At 42.8% G+C, this 12221-nt stretch overlaps 2 protein-coding genes across 2 annotated transcripts; both read right to left on the bottom strand.

Annotated features, from left to right (window-relative positions):
- Nucleotides 1-597: 597 nt before the first annotated feature.
- On the bottom strand, nucleotides 598-2186 carry LOC134210231 (uncharacterized). Its single transcript, XM_062686275.1, has 3 exons — nucleotides 1475-2186; nucleotides 1233-1402; nucleotides 598-1155 (listed from the first exon to the last, which is right to left on the bottom strand). The coding sequence occupies exons 1-3, from the start codon at nucleotides 2184-2186 to the stop codon at nucleotides 598-600; spliced, it is 1440 nt and encodes a 479-aa protein (XP_062542259.1).
- A 7053-nt stretch (nucleotides 2187-9239) lies between these two features.
- On the bottom strand, nucleotides 9240-11984 carry LOC134210230 (uncharacterized). Its single transcript, XM_062686274.1, has one exon. The coding sequence runs from the start codon at nucleotides 11982-11984 to the stop codon at nucleotides 9240-9242; it is 2745 nt and encodes a 914-aa protein (XP_062542258.1).
- Between the last annotated feature and the right edge of the window lie 237 nt (nucleotides 11985-12221).

Here is a 12221-nt window from a genome sequence, read left to right as displayed (position 1 = left end):
CTTTCTAATGTGATTTTTTCAATATATTTTATAATGCACGAGAAAGGCATCATCACTGCTAGGTGGATTAATCTGGGTTTTTACTGTTTGTACTCAATTTCTTACGTTTTAGTGCATTTGTGTCTTCCTTTAGTTTAGCACCGTTTACTGCATTCAGCCTATTCACTCAAACCTAGTCATATTATACTTGCATGAATAATTATTACTTAAGGTATTCTATTGTTTCTCACCTTTTCCCAATCAACCGTGCTGCTTCGTATTTCTTCTCTCCGTACTAATTATAGGTTAAGTGTACTCATAGAATCTAGATTGAATTAATGTTTTAGCCATAAGCCAGATTTGTATGTAAGTATAGAATAGTAAATTTTACCTTCGATTCGAAATTGCATTAAGTTTTAATAAATTTAGGATTATAGGTTTAAGACCAAATTATAATTCTGATTAGAGCTATCTCACCTCTACCTACATCTATCTGTTGTTGTTTTGGTTTGTCCCCTTTATCCCGCTTTGCCTGCTCTTGCCAATCAATTGTGCTATATGGGCTCGCAAGCAGATGTTAAGGTGAATCGATACCGAGGGACTTCGACGACACTCCCCTTAGTTTGCTGACTCCGCCTCTGAGTCTGCTAACTTCTTGCCTCGGACATCAAGAACCGCTACGTTTACAGCTGCCCTCTCGTACACGCCCTTCGCGGTTCGAATGGTAACCTTACGTACCTGACTGTCTCGGTCAACCGTTCCAATGATCCGTCCTTTTGGCCAGCAATTTCTTGGATGTTCCGGATCAACGATCAGAACTATATCTCCTTCCTTGATGGGTGCGACTTTCTGAAACCATTTGCTGCGCCTCGTTAGGTCCGGTAGATACTCCCGAATCCATCTCTTCCAGAAGTGGTTAACAAAGGCTTGTGATTGATGCCAACCACGTCTTAATGCGATAGAGTTGCTGTTCAATAGAGACCATGCTTTCAATCCATTGGATGACCCCAACAGCCAGTGATTTGGAGTGAGTACAGGAGCTGCTTCATCTTCGAGCGGAACATGAGTAAGTGGTCGTGCATTTAGGATGGCTTCAACTTCTATCAACGCGTTCTTCAGTTCCTCGTCGGTCGGCCTTGATGATGGCTTAACTTCATACAATGTTCGCTTAACGGACTGTACCAGCCGTTCCCAACTCCCCCCATATGGGGAGAAGCCGGGGGATTGAAACTCCATGAAGTATTTGAGCTCACAAACTCTTGTGCCAGCTTGTTCTGGTTGATGGTCTTTAGGGCCTGCTTTAGCTCACGTTCAGAGCCGATGAAGTTGGTGCCTCTGTCGCTATAAAATGCAGCTGGAGTTCCACGACGGGCAATGAAATTGCGTATCGCCATAATGCATGAGTTAGTGGTTAAAGAGCTAGCTAATTCAATATGGACAGCGCGTATTGTCAGACAAGTTAGAAGAACCCCCCACCGCTTCTCGACCCTTCTACCTACAGATACTTCCATTGGACCAAAATAATCTATGCCGGTGTGCGTGAACGGACAGCTGTACGCGGCTACTCGGCATGCAGGGAGATCTGCCATTGCTGGAGGGTTAGGACGAGCGTCCCTCAATTTGCACCGCGGGCAATCGGATCTAACTTTGGCATACATCTGACGGAGCCGTGCAACGCAGAACTTTTGACGAACCTCGTTGATCACAGATTCGTGGTTGTGGTGGTGAAATTTATCGTGGTAAGTCCGTATGATAATGTGCGTTATCGGGTGATCACGCGGAAGGATGATGGGATTGACTGCGTCCGGTGAAACGTACTTGCATGCTCCTGTCCTGCCTTTCATGCGTAGTATTCCTTGATCGTCAAGGAAGGGAACCAATTTGAACAAAGGGCTTCGTTTGGGAAGCGCAGCGTCGTTTCCTTTGCGACGAAGAATTGATATCTCCTCCTGAAACGTATCTTGCTGGGTGGTGCGAATATGGAAGTTCTCTGCATGTTGGATTTCTTCCATTGTCAGACCACCATCCATTCGAGAGAATTCCTTGGGACGGGTGTTTCTGATAAACCGAAAAATATATGCTGTCGAACGAGCCAGCTTTCTCCAATTCCGGAAATTGTTGAATGGAAACTCCAACTTTGTCGTTTCATAATGAATGTGAACGTTGGCACGTAGCTCCTCTGCAGTCTCCGCAATACGGACAGGCATCATTGGCCAATCTGCTTCTTGTTGCCAAAGGAATTCAGGCCCTTGAAACCACCTACTAGCGTTTGTGAAAGATGGTTGTCGCTGCCATTTAGTTCCTTCATCAGCTACATTCCACTTAGTGGGAACCCATTTCCAGTCGGAAACTGCCGTCAGATCCAATATTTCGCTAACTCGTGCAGCCACAAACTGACTGTATCGTCGGTGATCTGCACATATCCATGAGAGTGCGTTTCTTGAATCCGGCCAAAAACACAACAGGGACACATCGAGATCTATACCACGTAAGATGGACTGCGCCAGCCTAAGCTCCTATAAGTGCCGCTTGAAGCTCTAATCTGGGGATAGTGAGATATTTAAGTGGAGCAACACGGGTCTTCGCGGTAACTAACGAGCATTCGACTGTGCCGGCTTCTTCGAATCGTAGGTACGCCACAGCAGCCATTCCATTTTCGCTGGCGTCGACGAAAGTGTGTAGCTGTATTAGTGTGTGCTGTCCGAGTGATGTTTGAAGTCGATAACACCTGGGAATTTGTAAACGCTCAATTCCAGGAAGAAGCTTCAGCCACATTTGCCATTTGTTGAAGATTTGCTGACTCACCTTCTCATCCCATCCTACGCCTGTTCGCCAAATTTCTTGCAGCAGCACTTTCAGGAAGATGAGGTAGTGCGAAATTAAGCCTAATGAATCGTAGATGGACATCATAGTGCGAATCACTTCGCGCTTCGTGGGTGTTATATCTGAAATGTACATCCCTATCACTGTGTCATTTGACGTTTGCCGATTAGACAAACGAAAGGATAGCCGAATGGCTCATATGATTCGACGATTACACTGGACGATCAGTCCACTTTGAAACCTCAATCTTAGCAGTTGGTCATCTTTAAATATCACGATAACCTTAGGTAGTCTGCTACCTTCTTCGCTCGTTTTTCCACTCTAGCTAATCGTTTCCGCTTAAGTAAAAGTATAAAAGTGGCGACGAGGAACGGATTTATCGGTTTCGCGCGTGCAAGTGAAAAGAGTGTATTTTTTTTTCATCCATTGCTCCAAGTCCATTCTTTGTGGTCACCAGCAACGTCTACGGTAGAGCAGCGATCACTCCAGCAGTCACAAAAGCTGTTCGTTTTGGAGACGTATGGTGTACATCAGGGAGTAAGAAAATCCAACATCCACCGTTTCGCTGAAGACCGTATCAGGGAATAATCAGGTCACTGAGCAGCGTGACCAGAAAATCGTAAGTACAGAACGAGTGAAAAGGAATTGATAAAGAAAGTGTTGCAGTACCGTGATTTCGCCATTTTGTTGGTAAGCGTCATTGCGGTGCAGTTGCAGTTGAAAACTGAAAAGGCCTTTTCATCTCTTTTGAGCATTTACAGACAATAGGGTGTATCAAAACTATTATTTTAATATATCACAAAACAAATCATTGATATTGCTTTATTGTATATCGTATTGATAATTACCATTTCTTTATTGGACTATATGAAGGTTTAGCACAAAGTGTGGAAGTCAATAGACCGTTTCTATTCTGTGGTGCCACGGAGATCAAAGGGCCGAATTCAGGCGGCGACGTAGTTTCTTTGTCGTACGAAAGTTAAACAAACGAAAGCGGCAAATTATCAGACTTGCTGCCAAGGCGGTTTGCCAGAAATCTCCGAAAGCACAGCACATCAGGGTGAGTCACATATTACCTTTTTTATGCATAAAAAATTACAGAAAGTGAGCGAAACGTTTTTTTTTTTGCTGGTTCATTTAATCCATAGTATTCTTTGTTCTTTTTTTTTCTTTGCTCTTTTTTCATCAACTATTAAAATAATTCCTTTGATTGCATTGTGTCGATACTTCTATCTAAATATTCGATCCGCTTAAAAAAAAAATTAATTCCTTTTTATATTATTGAATACCTTTGTGTGATATATTGCCTTATTCTTTGCGTAGTTGGACAATGAGTACCAGCGTTGCCTTTTCATTGGAACCATACCGCAGGGGTACATCATTCAATGACTGGTTTACCAGATTGAAATATTTCTTTTTGGTGAACAAGGTAAAAGAAGAGGACAAAATGGCCTACTTTATTACTATGAGTGGCCAGGCAATTTTTTCTGAAATTAAGCTGTTGTTTCCGGCGGGAAATTTCGAGGAAGCAACCCTGGAAGACATCGTGTCTAAATTAAAACATCGTTTAGACAAGACAGAACCGGATCTAGTCCAGAGGTATAAATTCAGTACCAGAACTTTCGATGAAAGCACGGAAGATTTTATTCTAAATTTAAAACTTCAAGCCGAATTTTGCGGCTTTGAAAATTTCAAAGAAGTCGCTATTCTTGATCGTCTCATTGCCGGCATTAGCGACAAGAAATTGCGGCAAAGACTCCTAGGCGAAGATAATTTGACTTTGGCTAATGCGGAAAAATTAATAGCTACATGGGAAGTGGCTCGGGCAAATGCAGGTACGGCTGATCAGCCGAATATGATTCCGGGTCATTCAAGTTTCATAGCTGCAATAAACAACAGACCAAACGAACCTCTGGGAGTAGCAGCCACTAGACTAGCTAAAGTGTATGAATTTTCAAAAAAAAACCAGGTTTTTGCCAGTACTGAAAGGGATGGGGGTAATAGGAGGCCAGTGAAAAACCGGTTAGGATTCAGGCCATTGGAGAGATGGCAACAAGTGTACAAAGGAGGACAAGGATCCGAAATGAGGAATGTTCGACAACACGAAGGAAGAGTGGGAGGACAACGACAGTGGCCGAAACCGGATTACTCTCAGATGATTTGCCATTTCTGTGGGGTAAAAGGCCATATAAGAAGGAAATGCTTCAAGTTCCCAACAAACAATTTGAGCTGAATAAGCTAAATAAACTTGAATCGGGACGCAGTGAACCTGGTGGAGTCGTACAGACCTGGGCCCTCATCAGACAGACGCATTACTGAACTATTGGAGCGAATGCGAACAAGAGACGACGACGACGACGACGACGAAGAAGAAGAAGACTCAGGTAATTTACAATGTATGTTGGTAGCATCGATCAACAGAATAAGTAATCCTTGTTTAGTACAAGTGGAAATTGAAAATAATTGTTTGGAAATGGAAGTTGATTGTGGCGCGTCTGTGTCTGTTATTGGTAAAAAGCGATATTTGTCGATGTTCAATAAACCCTTACGAAGATATAGTGAGCCATTGATGGTAGTAAATGGAGCCAAACTAAAAATTGAGGGAGAGGCAAAAGTTTTCGTCAAATTCAATGGTAAAGAGGGGTTAATGCAACTACTAGTCCTTGATTGCGAAAACGATTTTTATCCGTTGTTGGGTCGAACTTGGCTTGATGTGTTTTATCCCAATTGGAGACATTTTTTCACAAATTCTATGCAAATCAATAGTGTTAATGAAGCAGGTAAAAAAGTGGTTGATGAACTGAAAAGCGATTTTAAAAAAGTATTTACAAAAAATTTCTCGTCACCTATTGAAGGATTTAAAGCAGAGCTTGTAATGAAGGATGAAACGCCTATTTTCAAGAAGGCATATGACGTTCCTTACAGATTAAAGGATAAGGTAGTAGAATATTTGGATAAGTTAGAACGGGAGAAAGTTATTACACCAATTGGTACTAGTGAATGGGCCTCACCAATCATCATAGTTATGAAGAAAAACAATGACATTCGTTTAGTTATCGACTGTAAGGTGTCTATAAACAAGGCCATTATACCTAATACATACCCATTACCCACATCACAAGATATTTTTTCAAGTTTAGCAGACTGTAAAGTTTTTTGTGCGCTTGATCTTGAGGGAGCATATACCCAATTAGAACTAACGGAAAGATCCAAGAAGTTTGTGGTTATTAATACGATGAAAGGATTATATAAATATAATAGATTACCCCAAGGGGCATCGTCTAGTGCCTCAATTTTTCAACAGGTAATGGACAAAGTATTGGAAGGAATTGAAAATGTTTCATGCTACTTAGACGATGTTCTGATAGCGGGTAAAACAACCGAGGATTGTAAGATCAAACTTTTATTGGTTTTAGAACGATTAGCTAAAGCTAACATAAAAGTGAATTTTGAGAAATGCAATTTTTTTGTTACAGAGCTTACACATTTGGGGCACATTATCAGCGATAAAGGATTGAGGCCTTGTCCGGACAAAATATCTACCATAGAGAAGGCAAATGCCCCAAAGAATGAATCGGAGTTGAAATCTTTCTTAGGCTTATTGAATTACTATCACAAATTCTTGCCAAACCTGTCGACTAAATTATATCCTCTATACAATCTACTGAAGAATAATGTGAAGTTCGCTTGGGATGATAACTGTCAAAAAGCCTTTATGGAAAGTAAATTTACTGATGGAGACAGACCTTTTGGAGTTTTTGACCCAAAGAAGCCGTTGGTGGTGATATCGGACGCCTCAAGCTACGGACTTGGGGGTTAATAGCGCATGTTATAGGTGAAGTTGAAAAACCGATTAGTTTTACTTCATTCTCACTTAACTCAGCACAAAAAAATACCCTATTTTACACTTGGAAGCTTTGGCTTTGGTGTGCACCATCAAAAATTCCATAAATATCTTTACGGACAACGGTTCACTGTTTACACTGATCATAAGCCTTTGGTTGGAATTTTTGGGAAGGAGGGCAAAAATGCGATTTATGTAACAAGGCTACAGCGTTTCGTGTTAGATCTAGCGATATATGATTTTGACATAATTTATAGACCCTCGCATAAATTAGGAAATGCAGATTTCTGCTCTAGATTCCCGCTACAACAAAGTGTTCCGGAAGTGATTGATACTGATGTTATTAAAAGTATTAATTTTAGTAAGAGTATACCTATTGATGCAGCATTGATTGCTGAAGCAACCAAAAAGGATGAGTTATTACAAAAAGTGAAATCTTTCATGCTAAATGGCTGGCCTGAAAGGCTTGAAAAACCATTTTCAGACATTTTCTCTAATAATTTGGATTTAGAACTGATGGACGATTGTCTTCTATTCATGGATAGAGTGGTCATACCAAAAGTTTTCCAAAAAAGAATTTTAAAACTGCTCCATGCTAATCATTCGGGAATAATCAAAATGAAACAACTGGCAAGAAACACGGTGTATTGGTTCGGTATAAATGCTGACATTGAAGGGTATGTTGCACAATGTGAAGCCTGTAATAGTATGGCAATTGTACACACATCCAAGGAATCTTTTAAATGGACACCTACTACGAGACCTTTTAGTCGGATCCACATTGATTTTTTCTTCTTCGAACATCGCACTTACTTGTTGATTGTTGATAGTTTTCTAAATGGATTGAGGTAGAGTGGATGAAACAGGGTACAGACTGTAATAAAGTGTTGAAGAAAATGATTGCATATTTTGCGCGTTTCGGTTTGCCAGACATATTAGTATCGGACAATGGTCCCCCTTCAACTCCAGAGTATTCGTTGATTTTTGGAAAGGCAAGGCATTAAGGTGATGAAAAGTCCTCCTTACAATCCCGCAAGTAATGGCCAAGCTGAACGTTTGGTTAGAACAGTAAAGGAAGTCCTTAAAAAGTTTCTAATAGATCCGGAAATCTCGGAGTTGGATCTGGAAGACCAGATAAACTTGTTTTTGTTCAATTTTAGAAATAATAATTTGACGAAAGAAGGACATTATCCTTCTGAAAGAATCTTTTGTTACAAACCAAAGACTATGTTAGATTTGATCAATCCAAAGAGTAATTATAAAAAGCATATGAACATAACGCAGTCAGATGATGAAGGTCATGTTGAAAATCGTAATGGAAAATTTCTGCAGAAATCCAACAATGCGATTGACAATCTGATGGCTGGGGATGAAGTGTGGTATAAGAATAACAATCCCCACCATCAGACTAGATGGATTAAAGCCGTTTTTATTAAAAAGTACTCTCACAATGTTTTCCAGATATGTATTGGAAGCGTGGTCACAATGGCTCACAGAAAGCAGATGAGAGTCTGTAAGGAAGCAGCGCAGTGGCAGCGACCGAACGTTGTGGTGACGAGAGATGAGCAGCGCGATACGATGAATGACGATTTGAGGACTCCCGACGAGCCGCCCAATGGCGATAGAACACCGGAGCGGGCTCCGAAGGGAGGGACGAAACGGAGGCGGCTAGAATCAGGCAGCAATCATGGGGAGCTACGTAGATCAAAACGACCGAAGAAAATTAACCGCAGTGATGAATTTTATTACAATTGAATTTCTAAAATCTTCGAACATGTTTTGGTAATCAATGAAATTTGAAATCGATTTAATTGTTATTTCAATAGTTTATTTTTGTTGTATTATTTTTTGGCGATCGATTAGTTTTCGCGTTCTGAGTAGTTTTAACTCCTAAAGGGGGAAGAATTGTTATATCTGAAATGTACATCCCTATCACTGTGTCATTTGACGTTTGCCGATTAGACAAACGAAAGGATAGCCGAATGGCTCATATGATTCGACGATTACACTGGACGATCAGTCCACTTTGAAACCTCAATCTTAGCAGTTGGTCATCTTTAAATATCACGGTAACCTTAGGTAGTCTGCTACCTTCTTCGCTCGTTTTTCCACTCTAGCTAATCGTTTCCGCTTAAGTAAAAGTATAAAAGTCGGAAAACGTTTGCCACTTAGCAGGTCCTCTCCGAGTCTTCTCCAGTTTATTTTGTACGTGAAGGAATCGGTTAGCGTACGCCACCACATACCAAGCACTTTTTCAGTTGCAAGAGTTGATGCCAGGTCGAGACTTTTCTCGGTGCTTGAATCACCACGAAGCGCTTCAAGAACTTTGGGAGAATTGGACATCCAATTTTGAATTTCAAATCCTCCCTCATTGTGCACGAACCAGACGGATTTTGCCAGATCAATTGCTTCTTGCTCCGTTTCTGTGCTGCTCAGCATATCATCGACATAGGTGCACCGTACAATTGCTCGTGAAGCTTCGGGATACTGTTCGTTGAAGCGTTCTGCGTTCTGGTTTTTTACGAACTGAGCTGTCGCTGGGGAGTGGGATGCACCAAACGTCATCACCTGCATGACGTACGTGCTGGGTTCATTATGAGACGAGTCCTCTCAGAAAGAATCGTTGACTGTGCTGATCTTCCCTGCGGATTGCGACCTGGTGAAACATCTCGCGTATATCACCACAAATCGCAAAACGTCGCCCGCGGAATTTGTAGAGAACGTGTATCAAGGGTTCCAACAAATCTGGTCCAGTGAGCAATGCCGAATTCAGAGATACTCCATTCAACGTCGCCGCTGCATCCCAGACGAGTCTCAACTTCCCAGGTTTGTTGGGGTTCGTTACTAAGAAGATCGGCAGGTACCAGATGCGTTCATGACTTTCTGACAGTTCTTCGGTAGTGAGTTTACGAACATAGCCTTTCGCAATGTAGTCCTTCAACTTCTCCTTCACTGTTCGAGCTAGATCGGAATCATGTTCCATACGGCGTTCAAGGTGGTTGAAGCGTTTCAGCGCCATCGCTTTGTTGTTTGGCAGATGCACGTCATCGTGTCTCCACAGTAAACCCGATTCATACTTGGAACCGTTGTAATGGGTGTGTTTTAGTAAAAGGTTCATGGCCCGCTCATCTTCACGCGAACGGACCTGCTTTGCTGGCGATACAACACCGAGGCTTTCTAGAGAAAAATAGTCTTTTACCGCGTGATTCAAATCCATGTCGGAGCTGATTCCCGCTTCATGATTACAGCAGGAAACGTGGTATGTATAGTGGACCATGTTTATGGATAGATCAGTTGGCGCTCCTCCATAGATTGTCCAACCAAGATTGGTTTTGATGGCGATCGGTTGCCCAGGCTTTCCTTCACGGCTCTTTCTTACAAGGGTAGCATTGGCGTGCTGAACGCCTATTAGGATACGCGGCCGAACATCTCGATAAGACTGCACAGGCACTCCCTTCAAGTAGTAGTAGTCGGTTTGCAATTGCTCCATGTTGAGCGTTTGACAAGGCAGTTGCAGCTCCTTCACAGTCCGGACATCATCGAAGTGAAAACGTTTCCCCTTCAATCCGGACATTTCAAATTGCACACTACATGACTCATCCTCCGAACGGTGCAAACCCCCAGTCCATTTGAGGCAGAGCGGGTAGCGCTCACCGGAAAGATTCAATTCCTTCGCTAGCTCTTCGTCCATGAATGTTTTGGAGGATCCGTCATCTAGAAAGGCGTAGCATTGTACAACGATTCCGCTTCCGTAAACTATGACCGGAATATATCGAAACAAAATGGAGCTTGAACTTGACTGATGTGTGTTACTGTACTGCACGTCCCGCCAAGGCTTCACAGTCGCCGACGTCTCTGCATTTAGTTCCTTATGTAACAGGGGGTGATGTTTGTAGGTACATCCGTTTACTCCACATTCTTTCGATTCACATCCTCCTTTGTGTTGCTTCAGACATTTCCTACAACCTCGAGCTTCGCGAATCGCTGCCCACTTTCCATCATATGAGAGTTCCTGAAACCTTTTGCATTTTGCAAGAGAAACGCAAACACCTCTGCGACATTGCGACTCTTTTCTCTTCACTCCAGTTGATTTCGGTGAGCTGCGCCACGAACCTTGTTGATCCTCATTTCTCCAAGTTTTGTGTTGCTCAGTGTGAGTGTTCAAGAAAACTTTTGGTCTTCTGTGTGCCTCCTGATGCACTTCCTGACTTTTGACTGGCTCGGCTACCAAACAAGCATCTTCAGCCATGCCGTAAATCCATTTGCTGAAGGCCGCCAAGTTGACCTTCCGCAGACATCTAGTATGGCGCGCCCATTCCAGCTTGGTTGAAGCTGGAAGCTTGGCGATTAGATCACTTAGTAGAGACGAATCGCGCATCAGTTCCTTCTGACCGCAGGCATCAATTGTTGCTTCAAGATTTTGTACCGCTAACGCGAAGTCTATCATCTTGTTGATTGAGTCTGGTTTCAGCGGAGGCATTCCGAGTATTTTGTTCTTCAGCGACTGGATTACAAAGCGTGGCTGCCCAAATCTCAGCTTGAGAGCATCCATTGCTCTATTTACCGTAGACGGATGGAACAGGAAGCTTTTCACAGCAGCGAATGCATCTCCCTTGAGGCAGTTCCTTAGACGAATCATATTTTCATCACTGGTGTAGCCGCACATCCGGGACGTGCTCTCGTAAGTGGAAAAGAAAATAGGCCATTCTTCCGGATTCCCAGTGAAAATAGGAAGATCTCTTGCAACAACTTGACGAGCCGCGAGTTGATTACGAGACAGGCCACAGGTTAACTGGTTGCTGCGCGTAACGATTCTCCTCTGATGGCTTTCTAGATCAATCCTGGGTGTTGACCGTCGTATTGGTTTGAAATTACTGGTGTTGGCTAGCGGATTTGCCTCCTCTTCCTCTTCTGATGCATCAGTTCTGCCTTCTTCTTCTTCTGAATCTTCGGTGCTTGAGTACTCGTAGCTTGAGTCCGTACTATCGTCCTCATCTGGATTAACTCCGTCTAGCAGCCAACCCTTCACCATCGAATCACCGTCAACTGCATCGTTATCTATGTCCTTGTCTTCGTCATCCTCAAGATTCGCAAGCTCCTGCAGTACGCTGTATTGTTTTTCGATAAGCTTCCTCTTGTCGTCCAACAGTGTCCGCTCAGCCTCCAGTTGTTGCAGTTGAAGTTCTAGTTGAATCCTTGACGATTTCTTCGATGTAGCCGACTTCACTGATTGTGCCTTAGAGGGCTTTGCCGGCAAGAGAGCTGTTGCTTGCTGCTGAATTCTGTTGTTTTTCCGCCAGATCTTGCTGCTTTTTCTTTGTCCCAACGTTCGATACATTTTCCTTCAAATCCTTTGATTTCTTCTTCTCTTGCTAGCTTCAACACTTGTCGTTTTAGAGTCTTCTCGCACTTCACACACCGCCACGGTTTGTTCTTGATTTGATCATCCACGCCCACGCAATTATAATGGTGCCAACTATCACAGGCGTCACACTGCACCATTTGACTGTCGTCGGCCGATTTACAGGTTCGACAGTTGTAACCGCCCGATTGCTGCTCTTTCGTTCGCGAATTC

Source organism: Armigeres subalbatus, chromosome 2, assembly GCF_024139115.2.
Source record: "Armigeres subalbatus isolate Guangzhou_Male chromosome 2, GZ_Asu_2, whole genome shotgun sequence".
Lineage (NCBI taxonomy): Eukaryota > Metazoa > Arthropoda > Insecta > Diptera > Culicidae > Armigeres > Armigeres subalbatus.
Note: the sequence above shows the minus strand (reverse complement) of the source record. Positions and strands in the feature narration are given on the sequence as shown.